This window comes from Apteryx rowi, unplaced genomic scaffold (assembly GCF_003343035.1).
Source record: "Apteryx rowi isolate R43461 unplaced genomic scaffold, aptRow1 scaffold_8, whole genome shotgun sequence".
Classification (NCBI taxonomy): domain Eukaryota; kingdom Metazoa; phylum Chordata; class Aves; order Apterygiformes; family Apterygidae; genus Apteryx; species Apteryx rowi.
In genome coordinates, this window is record NW_020451093.1 from 2065992 (window position 1) to 2081324 (window position 15333).

Sequence of the window (15333 nt, forward strand, 5' to 3'; positions counted from 1 at the left end):
GCATTTGATAAAATGATGACACTTGAAAATCTACTGTTCATATTTAAGAACAACTTACATCTTACAAATGTTTGCCAATCAGAAACTAATTGTTGTGATTTAGTAGTTTTAAGCACACTTAGATCAGGAGAGTGTTTTGCCTTGTATTATTTTTAGCATGAGTTAGCTTAATTTTTATTTCAGTCTGCATAGACCACTTTTTATAATTCAGCACTTCTACTGCAAGTCAGAGTTGAAAGCTATACAACCTTTTTCTTCTGTAGTCAAAAAAAAGCACAGTTTTAAATGTTGTAATATATTACACAGTAGGACTCTAGGGAATCTGCATGTGGATTCACAAAAATAAAAGGAAGGATTCATTAGGCTATCTGTCAGAACTGTAAGACAAGACTCAATTATGGCCTCTTTTTCTTTAGATCTCATAAATGGAGCCCAAGAACAGTGTGAATTGCCTCCTATGGATGGTTTTCCTCACTGTGAGGGGAAAATAAAGGTAAGCATAGTCTGTTCTTAATCTCGTTATGTGTATTCTGTTAAAAATTGAGCAAGTGTTGCAAGAAGTCACTAGTCAAACAATGGTGTAAAATAAGAACAACTGGGTGAAGAAAAGAGGGTGTTGAAGAGTGTGTGTCACTGCAGCACTCCCCACCTCAAGCCTTTGTAATACAACTGCTGCAGAGAAACATAGTTGCATCCTGATAAGACAGGTATAAAATGCCATATTATAGAAGAAATGCCTTAGTATTCTTTTGCTCTCGTTATCTAGACACTTGGGGTTTTTTCCTCATTTTTAAAAAGTGCGGTCTCCTTTCTTACCCATTATGAGTCGTTTGATGTTCCCCCACACCAGGACTGGGGCTCTGTGTGCACCCCACTCCAACCCTGTCTCTGCTTTTGCTGGACACTTCCTTCCCCTCCTTAGCTAACATCTCTGTCTCCTTCTTCCCTTCCCTTTTCCTCCTTAAAGCATTCTGCCTAGTCTCCGCACAAGCTAGGCACCACACATCCCCTTCCTCCTCCTCATTATTCTCTCAGCCCTGGGTAAGAAGTTATTTAGGGTCCCAACACGGGAGAAGCAGCAAAGGTGAGATGGGATTTTGTTATGCTGCAAGTCAGCAACAGGTGCTGGTTTTCATTGCACAAGTTTGCTTTTCTCCTCGGTCTCCCAATATCAGCAGGGTCTGGTCTTCAAGATCTAAATTATTTTGGAACTGATTGTGTCATTTAAGTTTACTACATTACAGGTAGAAAACTACTGTCTTGATCAGAGTGACACCTTTTGTGAATTTACCCCAAAATTTCATTTGGGAGGAAAGCTTACAAAAAAAATCCACTAAACCTGTGAATAGGTGTGCAACCAGAACTTTGGATTTGGTGTTCACAGTTGATTCCACATAAATTTTATATTTTATTAATAATTATTATAGATAAATAATTTATTAATAATGCAGTTGGAAAGGCTAAACATTGAAAGCCATCAAATTTTGGTTGGAAAGGAAAAAATAATAAACTTGCAGAGATGGAGAACTTACATTTTTCAAGGTATATAATTTGAGGTCTAATAAGACTGCATCAGTAGTTGGGGACAAAATTAAAATTGCTGGATACTTATATACCATAATTATCAAATATTAAGATTTATTTCTGAAAATGGAAACTAACTGAAGTATTAAGATATATGTGAAATTTTATTTTTTTCTCTTAAAATGCTTGGAAATAAGTCTTTAAAAAACCTGCAAGTGTTAAGTCTCTAGTCTGTGTTTTGATCCATTTTGACAAACTGACTGTATAATGGTTACGTAATACCTCACTTGAATGTTAAGATATGAATCTAAGTGAATTATTTGTTTCTGCAGAAATGGCAAATTAACAGTCTTGGTAACTGGAATGATCTGTTAAACTCCAGAGCAAGTGTAATAACTGGGGGGGCAATGAGGTCAACTCCAGCTACACCCATGTGTGTGATTCCTGATCACATTTGCCTTTTGGTATTAGCCTGGCTGTCGGTTTGTGTAAATCGTGCTCCATACTTCCCCAGCGTAGCTGAATGCAGAGATGCTGTGTGCTGCAAAATGTTCACAACATTCTTTGTGTCATTTGTGATTTTTGCTGGTTGGATGCAGGGACTTGCAGCTTTTCCCTGTTATTCCTGAGCTGAGTGTGAAGTAGTGTTTTAGTACTTAAACCTAACAGACTGCCTTCTTGTTTTCTTTCAGTGGATGAAAGACATGTGGCGATCAGATCCCTGTTATGCAAGTTACGGCGTAGATGGGTCCACATGCTCCTTCTTTATTTACCTCAGTGAGGTCAGTAATCTTTTCATCCGCACGACAGGACCATCATAGTGCTCCGTATTTCTTGGCAACCACTTGCAAGCATTTCTCAGAAGAAATCATAATTTTCTTAGAGAGAATTCAGTAAAGAGGAAAATAACAAAGTGTTTTGCTGTAATTCGTAAGTCACCCAGGTATTTCTAACCTGGCGAATTCTGGTGTTAGGTGCTGAATTGATGTGAACAGCAACTGACCAGTGAATACACATTAGAAATCCTGTTTATTCTAAATATGCAGCTTAGTCGTAGATCCTTGCCTCTGGACACTTTTTCTATTGCTTTCTGTGTAACTCCTGAAGTAGCAGGAAGTAGGAATTTTAGGGGAGATGGTTGGCAGTTTGGGAAATACTTAGAATGTGAAACTAGGTGATATGTCCTCCTAGGAAGCGTGGCACTGCCTACTTGGAGACTGTTCATGAGTTGTAGGGTCTCTTACCAAATAAATAAATATATCACCCAAAAGTCACCTTTTTGAGTGAAGTTGCAGATAGATTAGCTAGAGTTACTAGTACCTGTCAGAACTAAAGCCCAGCTTTGTAAACAGCTCAAGTGCTTGCCCTTTTTTGTACAGCTTTCCTGTTTCCTGAGTAACACTTGTTTTCCAAGAGTGGCTTTCGTCAATCAGGTTTTATTCGGAGCTTTTCTACTGGCTTCTGGTGTATGCCAGAAAAGGTCATACATATTTGGTCACTTGACCTCTTCCTTCTTATTAATAAAATTGTGATAACTTATGGCAATTGATATTGGAAGCAGTATTGGTAACTAATGACTTACTGCTTGCAAAGAGCTTTGAGATCTAAAGAGGTTGCAGAATTGCAAAGTCATTAATTGTTGTAGTTTTTGCATGATTTAGGGGGAGGAGTTGGATTTCTTAATTATGTATTTGAGATAAAAACAGTCTGTTATTTAAATAACTCAGTTGTAATGAAAGAAAACTTACTCAGTTATTTTAATTTACTCAGCACTGGTCAAACTTTTCAGGGCATTGCTTCAAGAAGCAGTAATAGTTAAATGCATATCCATAGTACCTAGCTGAAGAAATAGAAAATTAGTTTTTTAATCATAAATTTGACTCATTACATTGCTAGCACTTAGTGTTGATTTATTTGTGGGCTATAAAGCTGGGGAAGGAAAAAATAGAGGATGACTATACCATTTACCCTCTTATTTGTCATAGAAGTTGGAGATATGGTTTCATGATCATCTGACGTTGATCTAAGTTTCTACTAAAAGGTTCTGTTTTGGCATCAGTGCAGTTATGTTTGTGCTGGAGTATTCTGTCAGCCAGTTGGTTCCCTAGCTTTTTTATGCAGATGTTTTTATGCAGAGGCTTGTCAGCTGAAGGTGAGAATTTACTATTCTTAAATGACACAGACTTATTTTGTATTGCTATTAAATCACAATTTTCTGTGACAACCTTCTGTATTTGATCACTAATTTTGACAACTTGGTAGATGCCATTAGTTTTTTCATAAATGATCTTTCAGTTCATCCTCCTAGTGAAATGGCGAGCAGATCTCGCTCCTAATGTGCCTGGTGTTTCAGAACGCAGATGCTGGTCATGTGGATACTGATAACCACTTTTTAGGTGCATCAGTTATAACATAATGTTCTCCTAGTCCAAAACTGAGAGCAGGCAGTTTCTGAAATACTCTGTGCTTTGGCAAAGGACTCTCATCTCTTTGAGAAAGGGATCTGGTTTTAAAGTGTAGTGATAGATTCTGCTCTAAACTTTCTTCCTATTTTTACAAAATCATTTGCGTACTTTATTAGGCTGGAACTCAGTTACAGCAGCAGGCATCATGTTTGAATTATTTTGTTCAACTAAAACTTGTAGGCTTTTAGGAGGATTTTTGATCAAACTTTTCAGCATCTTGGTGAAGCAGAGAAAAATTACTATTAAAAGCTCTATGTTGACTAATTTATTACTTGGTAATTTCAGATACTGTATCATATATGCATATATGTCAGTTGCATAACAGTTTACAAAAAACTATTTTAATAAACTGGCATTTTAACAATTCAGTTATCCTTTCAGGAAACGCCATAGGTTTGGGGTTTTTTTGCTTTTATAAGTTTACAACTAGCAGGAAGTAGTGTGAAGAAACTTTATTTTCATCTTGTTGGTGAATGAAATATATTTGTAATTCTTAAATGTTATGGGAGGATTCACTAGGCTGCTTCATTTTTAGTGCTATGAAATAAGCTTGTCTTTGTTGGAATAATCTTTTTAAATTGCCTACTCTCTGTACAAGGTAATATCAAGTATTTTCATAAATATTGTAGTTGTAGAATATGTTTTAATTTTTCAGTCTATCCTCGCAGTCTAATATATTATGTGCAATATTCTGGAAGATTAGTATTTCTTTAAACTCAAAGCCAGGATATCTTGTAACAGATAAAATATCTAATGCATTAATTAAAGGAAGTGTTGTTTTTCCATTGTAAGTGCTGCCTCAATTTACTTAAATTATTGAAGGGTTTGGGGATTTGAAATTTTTCTTTAAGCAGCAATGCTGAATTTGTGCCATTTCTTGTTTCTTAATGGAACAAAGGTACAATATTTCATCTGTGTATGTATTTGGGAACTGCAGACAAAGGTCTTGTGCTTTTTTTTTTTAATGTTCTCCCATGACAGAACGTAAAACTAATATTGGTTGAGCGTGTTATTAACCCTGAGTTTAAATTCAACGTTCTTAATCCTATGATTAATGCCGTGATTAATGCCCAGCAGCAGAGGTTGGAAAGCTTAAATGTTTGCGAATGCAAGCATGAAATGAAATTCTAATAACACTACAATGATGTGGATTTATGAGGTGTGTTGGCTGCTAAGGGTAACTTGGAAATGCTGTTGCAAGAGTAATTTGTCAAAGCGGACAGTGATGAAGAATTGACAGTTTATGGTATGGTTGTGCAGCTGGATGATAAATGTGCCTGCAGAACTCTCAAGTGAAACCTGATGGCTTAAAATATTAAAATGTGTTTGGGTACAGGAAGGATATTAATGTTTAAGACTTTTCTATTTTACTTTAAAATTAAAATATAGTAATGAGATGATTGTGTACACATCCTCAGTTTGAAAATATAAAGTGGGTATTAAACAAATTATGCATATGTCTACCTTTGTTGTTAAAATCACTTCTACAGTCTAATGTGACAAGCACCTGTGTTCTTCCCTACTCTTTTGGGATGTACGTTTTTCCTGAAGCAGTTCAATTAAAATATTATTTATTACCCTCACCTAGCACTCTTTGTCAAGCAAATTCAAGCTTGTAAGCAACAGAGCCCAGATATCACGTTTTGTCCTAGAAAATGTGGCAGTACCCCAGAAAGGCAAAATAACTTGCCCAAGGTTTATGCAAAGGCTTAGAAACAAAGCTAGGAATAAAAAACAATCTTTGCCTGTCTGCCATATGTCCTCTTTACTTTACGTTGTTGCCACATGTGTCTACAGAACAAAAACGGCACAGTCAAAATCCAGGCTGCCCCCAGTGGTCTCTTCTGCAGCCCCTGCACCAAAAGGAGTCTTAGCAGTTCTGCTGCCTCTGGTTGCTTTGACGGCGCCCTTGCAGGAGCGTGAGCATCTGTGACAGCTGGCTGCACAGCTCTTCCCCCTTTCCTCCTTGTGGCTTGGCTGCTCAGGCAGGATGGGAGGCAAGCGGGGCAGGAGAAGGAAAGCAAGGAGCAGTTTAATTTAAAGCTGTGGCCTGTACAGACTTGCAGACATGCGGAATCCGTACAGCTTTGTCTTGCTGTTTTGCTTCAGGCACCAGCTCACTCCTGGTGGATGATACGCAACTGCGCAGTCCTCCGTGGCGCTGTAATTGTGCTGGAGCCTTTGAAAGGCTGGAGGAGACGCAAATATCCTGAACAGCAAAACCACAGCCTTCTACGCTCTCAAATGGCAGAGCAGGGCAGCAGTGAGAAATAGGGAAATTTGAAAAGCAACTTAAACTGTCTCTGAAGTTTCTAGGTAGCTGGGATTTTGTTACCTTTTAGTTGTGATACAAATTTATCTGCTGAGAAGAATTATTTCCTTTTTAACTAACTTTTAGTTACTAAAAAGCCAGCTGCTTACCACTGTACTGCCATTGGCATAGTTATTGTCATGGATGGCATTGCCTCTGGGGAGAGAAACGTGAATAAATTAATTCCTAGACAGGCCAACTTTATTTCATTTCAAAATGTCAGTTCTCAGCCAAAAAATGACGTTTTTAAAAATATCTTTTAGAAAATAAATGTTAATTTGCATGCCATTTCCCAGTTTAACCAAAACCCAAACTTCTTACGGCTCCCTTTCTCTCCATCTGTGCACTCACTGTCTCCAAGGGGAGCAGGCGCAGGACCGCTGCTGGGCTCAGCAGCCAGCCGGGAGCTTCAGTGCAGGTCACTGCAGCCCCGGGAAGCTGCCTCTCTCCTGCCCCCATGGGTCGTCACGTTGCTCCGTCCGTCAGTGCTGGAGCTGGGCAGATTTCAGTAAAACCCCGGGCTTTGGATCTCCTGGCTCCTCTTTCAGATGCAGGCATAGCGGTTGGTACCTGTCTTGAAAGGGGATGTAACACTTCAGAAGACTAAAGCTGTTTCAGAGCCAAGGCTTCCAAGTCTTCCGTAGCTTTTGCATATTCCCTGGAGTACTGCTGGAGAAAATTCTTGTTTTCAGTTCTGCTGACTTGAAGGAAACGGAATACATGCTTTGGTTACAGCAGTACTTTTCTTTACACTGGTACTCTCACTGTGAGGGATCAAGCAGAAAAATACAAACTGAAGACAATTCTGAGGCTGGAGTTTGAGGCACAGTTTAAAAAAAAAAAAAAAGGAAATCGCAATTATGTAGGTTCCCCAAATCCTTCCAATATGGCTAGTTTGCTGCAGCTTGCTCATTTTTTATGTGGAAGTCCCATTTCCAACACTACTGCATGTGTAAGCTAATTCCTAGCACTGAGATGAGTTAGTGATTTACATTTCTTCAGTGTAATGTAATATCAAACCAGCTTCCTTGAATACTACGCAGTTACTCAAAAAAATGACAAAAACAGTATTTTTGTCTGAAATGTAAAGCAGCGGAAGCTGGAACCGTAAATTCTTTAGTAATTTAATGTGTGTCCCTGAGAAATTGAAATGATAACCATATTCAATACTTTGTCACCAAATCATCATTCCTTTCCATTAGCATATTGGCATATTGGCCTGTATTTGAGGGATCAAGGCTCAGTTCTCTCTCTCCCTTTTTTTTTTTAAGCTCAGACACTTTAAACAGGGAGTTAGTTTTTTTTTTTTCCATCTCGTTGGAGAATGCATAGATGCCAAGCTAAGAGGAATCAAATTCAGTGCACATTACTGAAGTTAGGTGAGAGACTATTGAATGATGATTATGTATAAAATTTCATGTTGCAGCATGACTGAGACTGTGGGTGTGGAACAACCAATGTTTGGGGTTGCCTATGGAAGAAACCAATCCAGAGTTACCTGTACACACTTCTTTATTTCACTGAACAGACAGGTAGTCATCTTGCACACTGCATATCAAAATGAGTACCTGTCACTGATCGACTGCTAAACAAAGTTATTCCAACTTCTGGAGGAATTGAGAAAATCACCTTCCTCAGGGAAGCAGTTCTTTCTTTCTTGAATGGATTTTCTGGGTGAACATTAGTCCTCTTCTCTTCTCTGCATGCATTCATGCTGCCTAATAAATTTAAAGATGTACCTTCTTTCACGAGATGTTACAGCATTGTTTTTTAATTCCCACTCTGGGATTGATACTGGATGCCTAATAGTAGCACTTCACCATGGATAGAATTCCACTGCTCCAGTGACACCGCTCACCTGGTGTGCAAAGGAAGGTGCTTTAGTTTCTCTCTATATGGTCTGCATCTGCCCGGCAGAAGAGGCCAAAAGGAAGACTGTCACAGGAGACAGTATCCTTCAGCTTAGCAAAATCTTTATTACTACATTTCTGAGGAAGAATTATTGTAACAGGTATAAGCTGCAAATCCTGTATAAACCATACTCTTCTAATTTGTTTGGTTTGTTTTGAGGGCTTGTTTGTTTTGGGTTGGTTTTTTTTTCTGTTGTTAATTATTTGACTTACAAGCAAGTTACGTAAAGGTAAATCCACTGTGAGAGTGGATTGTCTCTGATATGGGACTAGAGGAACTCTAATTTCAGTTTAGACAGAACCCCAGAGCAATTCTGTACCTCTGCTTTTCACTAATTTCTGGAATTATGTAGCACTTAAATTCTGGACTTCCAAAGTACTATGCAACCTACCTTTGCTACCTATGCTCTAGGCAGCACTATGTCTACTGTGATTAAAAAACTGGCAGGGAAGACCTGAGTCTCCAGATGGACCTAGTCTCTTGAGCATGATCAAAGACTACCTAATGTATTTGATCACCATTGAATTCAACACTAGATACAGCAGGCACGGCTGCTTTTAGTCAAAAAATATGACAGGAGGAAGATAAATATAGTCTATTCTGAATAATAGCTTAGCCTTTAGATCACTCATCCACAAAATGGGCAGTCTTCAAATCTGCAGTTCCTGCTTTGTAAGAATCTTCTTTAACTGCTAATCTGTAGTCTAGAATCATATGGGGCACTCTATCCTTCGCATTAAATCATGCGGATGACAGCAAAACAGTTAGTTGCTATGGAGAGAATAAGCTAGGGAAGGAACTGATGCTAACCCAGGGAGAGAGAGGCCCCCCTGGAAAGGAGGGAGAGGAGTCCTGGTTCCTTTTTCAGGGACTGTTCTATCTTTGCCTTAAATCATCAGATAAAATGCGTAATCAGTTAAAGGGCAGGATCTAAATGAACACTGCTCTCCTCCTTTCTCTTGCTCAAACTTGTGGCTTACTGCTGTGTGAATATTCCTTACCTAGACAAATACAAGGCTGAAGTATTTCTGTATTTCTTTTAGAGATTTCATCTAGACACACTTCACTGTTAAAATAATCCTTTCTGTCATCACTGCCAATGACAAGGGAAACATCTAACAGTATGGAGCAACACCATGTTTGTAACTTCATACTGTAGCCTTAAGCCCATGCTATATCATCCTCCTGTGTATCACTATATGCATATATATATATATATATAAAATATATATATATATACAGCCTTTTCCTTTGTACATTTTATTTAATCATAAGGATGCCTGGAGTCCAGGACAAGGTATGCTCTAATGCTGTCACATTCCCTGCAAACTTTTTTGTCATTAATTGGATGATACAATACAAAATCAGCAAAAACAGCAGTATATAACTTTTCTGTGTCCCTGTTCTGCCCCTCACGTTCCCTGCCATGTCCTTATCTCATCCCTTACAGATTCAACAGAAGCTGATAGGCCCAGCAGATTAAGCTTTTTAGGCACTTCGGGAGCAAGGGAGGGAGGCTAGGTCCAAGCATGAGGTGTTTTCTTGGAGTTTGCATTACTGTTAGTGCTTCTTTATCACGTAAGGCCAAGGAGATGGTTTGAAGACCTCAATTCAAGCATATCCCAGCAGTTTTAGAAGTTCCTCACCTTTCTCACCACGTCCATAGTTGGAAGTTAGTACCTGCTGAAATAAAAACTAACCTGTACTTGTCTTACATCAATGCAATGCAAAATAAAATGGATTAAGTTATCGTTGATGTTTGCTAGGAGAAAGATCATTTCATGAGTGTTCTCCTGTACTTTTTCAATAACTATAGCACCCACCTTTGCTTTCAAGGAAGTTCCTATGACAGTAGTCAAAAGTCTAAATCTGAGAAGAGCAACTGTGGGACTTGCTGTTTAGAAATAATGAGTGCAGTTACAGTGCCTGATATGGACCATATTTGGCCATGAAAGGCAATCAGGAGTATAACAACCACTTAGGTTTCATGTTTAGTTACAGGAATCCTTGTGGTGCTCTGTATGAGAAACCCTGAAGCCATAAGAACAAGTGGCAGTATGTGGATCTTAAGAAAAAAGCAAAAGACTGCTTTCTAGGTCCTAGGAAGCTCTCATGGGACCCTAGCCCCTGCCAAGAGCTGCAATTAGACGTAGTTCCTAGGGTCCGAGATGAGAGATTGCGTGTCCTGGCTAGGAAATGTTGATGTGTTCAGTCTGAGTTAAGGAGGGGGCAAGAGAGGAAGGCAAAGCAGTGAAAGAGCAGAAAGTGGTTGTCTTGACACAGGCCAGTGATATGATTGTTTAGATTATTTTCACCTGTCTTCCAGAGATAATGCAATAAAACTAGTATGTGCATTGCGCTACTGTATATCATTACCTGAGGATAAATAGAGAGGAATGGAAAGCTGTTCACCTTGCTACTCATCAGGGTTAGTGTTAACTGTTACCTTTAATTCTGGCACCAAATATTAAGCGCAATTTCTTTACAGGCTCTTTAAGAGGACAGACTTCATTGAGGCTTTGTACATCTATTATACTGCTGTAGACCATAATTTTACACAATGTAGTGGAAAAAGCCTGTTAACTGAATGATTTTTACAACTTAGAACATCAATGATTGAAATATATATAAAAATACAATTGTTGTGTTTTTGGAGGGGAGCAGCTGTAAAATTTAGCGGCATGCTAGGTCTCTTGTGTAAGTAATATCAAATCAACAAGCTTTTTAATTCTATAGAGGAAGCTGTGAATTCTGTCACTTCCTTTTTTCAGTAGTTCAGCAGAAGCTACCTCTGAAGTCTTGGGTAACTTGTGTAATTGGGTAGCTTGAAATCCCCTCTCCCTTCTACCTTCTCCTCTCTGGAGGCATGCACACCCCTGATCTTTACTGCTCAAGAATACCTGAAGTTCACTATTAAAATAATCCCTGTTTGGCTAGTTTGTCAGTCAGTATTCTGCTTCTCCATCCCTATTTTCCCTTGAGTCATTAAATTAACTTAATAGGATTTTTGTCATCTTCCCCCCTCCCCGCTGTATGCCAGACCTGTGTTCTTCATCTTTGCTTTCCAGGTGCTCTTGTTGATTATTATTTCCATATTTAACTGCTCTCAGATTGAGAGCCATTGGCTCATAAAGATGAGCATAGTTCTTTTCTTCTTCCACAAGAGAATACCTTATGCATTCTTCCTATTGCGTTTATCAGTCTTGAAAATTATGAAACAACTGGCGTACTTTGGAGAATACGTATTTAAAAATCCTCTGATAAGTTACGTTGGTCTTGCAAATGAAAAGAGGAATTGACTAATACATCAATAAGGAAAAGTGAATTCTAGACCAACTATGTACAGTGTTACTACTTTCAAGTCACTCCTGAAGTTCTTATTTGCGGGTAGAATTACTGTAATTTAATTTAGACTATAGGGAATATTTCTGAAAGCACAAAAAGATTTTATTTGTTTTTCTGTCACTGAGACATGCTGCTGGCTGTCCTTGGTAGCTCTGAAAAATATTCTATTCCTTTAGGATCCGTGATTGTGCAACACAAAATACGTGAAGCCAGAAAAGAAGGATGTACAGTGGTGCTTGAAATGTCATGTCTTAATACAGATCAATTTTAATGCTCAGAACACTTTCCTGTAGACTCAACATTATTCATACTGCTAAAAAAAACCCACAGAGATTGAGACTGTGCATGATTTGTAGTATGAAGCTTGCAACTCTTTTCTGCTAGTGATTCCTTAATTCATACTAGTTAGTTATGCCTATTAATTGCTACAATTTCTAGTGTCTTTCCAGAGTTGGAGAGCAGTGAAGAGCCTCATTTCAAATGGGGTTGATCAGGTCACTGCTATCAAATGTTGTATTAAATGTGCTGGATAACTTAAGTCCTAGCATCAAATTAATGTTTTGTATATAATTTGTCTGAAGAACCTAACTAAGCTTGATGCTTCTCTTTAACGAAGTTATGTTTTCTATTTTTTTTTTCCCCCCATGGGATTGGTGGTCTAGGCAATCATTTGGTATGGTTAAGCTTTTAATGTCTAATATCTTAGGCTTATTGTAGTGTAATTAAGCTAAAATTGTGTTTTGACATGTCTATGACTGGAGGGACCATAACAGCAATTCTGAGTCCTGATTCTCTGGAAGTTGTGAACTTAATTGGTAGCAGTGGGATATCCTACCTGACCTGTAGATTTTTGCTTTTCTCCCTTTCCACTGTACGCTGTGTTTGTGTTGTGCTTGCGTGCACTGGCCTCTAACAGTGAGATTCCTTCTTTCCAAAATTGAATGGACCAATTTCTTAAGGCAGATGAGTAATTAAGATTCTACAAGAGCAATGAGATTCCTAGGGAGAGGAAGGGAGAGTGCAGGAACTTTCTGGGACTTGCATCATATGCTATTTCTACCCTAACTAGTTATTGTAGTTTCTTTGTAGCAGGCAATATTAGAAATATTGCAGTAGCATCAATTATGTTTCTCTAAGAATTACTGTTACTGGTTCTTGTGGATTCTACTATTTATAAGAACCTTCCAAAGAGGATGTTCTGACTTTTTGACCTTCTTTCATTCAACTTTTTGTCTATATTGCTAAAAAGAGAAATCAAATCTACAAAGTAGAACTCTGACCCTTAGTTTTCATTAGTCTTTGCCTTTTTATAGAGGTACCTTATAAGGGGAGCTAGGAAACATTGCAAAATATATATTGTTTTTTAATAACTGGAAGCATAAAAAGCTCACTGTGTTTTGAAAACAAGACCATTTAGAAACCATATTTATAGCATTTAACAGCTGACCAATGTCTTGAAAGGCATTTATCTCCTGTATTCATTGTTGTGAATGAGTATCTAAATGCTACTTCTGGTTGCAAATTGTAAGGTTAAAATCGTATTGAATTGCAAAAAGTCTCTTATGCTTTTCTTAGAAGACAGATTGCAAGAAGTGGTTTTATCTTCTGCTTGCAGTGACTTAGTAATCTGGTGCCTTATTCAAGCCATAAAAAGGTGAAATATAAAGGTAGTAAGAGAGTTTGATAGATCAATTGAAAGTAGAACTGAATGGTTGATTTTCCTTTCATTGTTTTACAGGTTGAAAATTGGTGTCCTCGTTTACCTTGGAGAGCAAAAAATCCCAATGAAGAAGCTGATCAAAAAACAATGGTAAACAGCATTAAAACAAGTATTTGAACATTGCTTATCTAATTTAGATAGAGGCTGTCTCATCTTGTAGAGCCCGTTGTTCTTAGATAAATCTAGCTTTAAAGGAACATTTCACTTAAAAGTTATACTCTGTTGTTTTTTTTCTTAATGGTATTATAGCAGACTCGTGAAGATTCCTGATATATATGATGTCTACGGTGTATTTTTCTGAATTTATATTGTGTTTCAGAGATAACTTTAACCTCATTTTGCAAACATGTGACCAAAACCAAATCTTATATTGTAGAAATAAATCTCTTACGAAACAATGTAAATGTGTTCTGGGGCTACTGCATGCTAATGATAAAAATAACTGTAATTTATGTAGCATAGAAATTTCTAGCCAAGGATTTCTTAAATAATTGAACTAAAATCTCAACTTTAGCATAAGGAACCTATCTTTTTTTCCTCATTTTTTAAATTAAGGAATGTGAAGCACAGAGTTCTAGTTTGGGAAGCTTTTTCACTTGTGAAAAGTACACTATTTAAACAATAAATTAAGCGGTTTTCTTTTTTTAATGCTTTGCTTGAAGGCTGAAATTCGTATAAACTTTGATTATCTCTACAAAATGATGTCAAGGCATGAGGAATTCAGGTGGATGATGTTACGCATCAGACGGATGGCTGATGCCTGGATTGAATCAATTAAATCACTTGCAGAAAAACAAAATTTAGAGAAGAGAAAACGAAAAAAGGTAAGTTAAAACACTTTTTCACTCCTGGCACATGCAATCATTCAGGCTCTTTTAAGTGTCTTTTTCGAAAAGTAACTTTGGAGTAGAAACATCAAATATGTCTAAAAGGTTCGTGTTTGTACTTGTGCCTCTTTTCAAGGAGCATTTTACTATTCAAAAACACTTTTTCAATGGGCTCTTGCTTTATAAGTAGTTTTATATACTTTCAGAGTCAATTTTTGAATAAGTTTCCTAACCTTCATATTTTTGGATAAAAGGGAGACTATGCAGAAGTTTCTAAAGGGAGAAACTTGTCTCAGAATTGACTACAAGCTGATGAAAGTGGAGTGTTTTATGCACTCATAGAAGACAACGTTAGTACATCTCCTTTGTTCAAAACTGATATGTTAGTGTCCTTCTGTTTTTGTTTTGAGTAGACTTAAAAGTTGGCCACAGTTTTGGGTTGGATCTGTTTGTAGACCTTCTCCTGTAATGAGTCCAATTTAAAGACCATAAGACTCTTGAACTCAAAAGTCCAGTTTTATTTGAATTTTTAAAATCCTTTTTTTTTTTTTTTTTAAGTAACCTCAACTAGGTAAGATAAAACAAAAACAAAAGCAAAAGTTGTAAACACAACTGTTTCTCTTCCTGCCTTGTTCTTAACTGGAGCCAACTCTGAGCACAGTCGTGTTTCTGCCTTTTCTTAAGCCCGGCCTGCTGCTGCTTGGCTCCCAGCTCGAGATTCTCGGCTCCTGCAGCAGGTCTGTGCCCTGCGCTGTTGCTGTCGTGTTCATCGCATGCTACACGTTCTGTCCTTGAGCAGGCTCAGCCCCTCTCAAGGAGCAAGCCTCCTCTTTCAAGCAGCCGTCCAGCCTTTTCTTATTAAAGGAACAGAATATCTGAGAACGAATGAACTCAAGAATAAACAGAAGAAGCAGTACTGTCCTGCACAGGCAGTTTTGATGGGATGCTCTGATACTTCTTTGTTAAAAGCCGTTTAAGGTTGCTCTGTAAAGTGTAATTTCATTTTCGTGTGGCCAGTTCTATCCTGGGAGCTGCACCAGGTTAGAATAAAATGGATTTTGGATGTCTCTTCTTTAGAGTGAAAGAAAAAGGTTTAGGTGTTTTGGGGAGTGTGTGTGTGTGTGTGCGCGCGCGCGCGCTTGGCACTGTATGTACTGACTCTAATATAAAACAGTCCAGGTATGTAGTGAAGTGTTTGGAACCCAGCTTCTGTGCCGTGTTACAAAGGCA

At 38.0% G+C, this 15333-nt stretch overlaps 1 protein-coding gene across 5 annotated transcripts in view; it reads left to right on the forward strand.

Moving 5' to 3' along the window:
* The window catches only part of MGAT5 (alpha-1,6-mannosylglycoprotein 6-beta-N-acetylglucosaminyltransferase), a 140226-nt gene that overhangs the window by 70394 nt on the left and 54499 nt on the right, over positions 1-15333 (forward strand). For all 5 annotated transcript variants that reach the window (XR_003257297.1, XM_026088927.1, XM_026088928.1 and 2 more), the window contains exons 4-7: positions 417-493; positions 2217-2306; positions 13295-13366; positions 13939-14100. Coding sequence is in view for 4 of the 5 variants with exons in the window: in XM_026088927.1 (XP_025944712.1) it covers positions 417-493; positions 2217-2306; positions 13295-13366; positions 13939-14100 (401 nt within the window). In the remaining variant the exon portion in view is untranslated. The remainder of the gene's footprint in view (positions 1-416; positions 494-2216; positions 2307-13294; positions 13367-13938; positions 14101-15333) is intronic.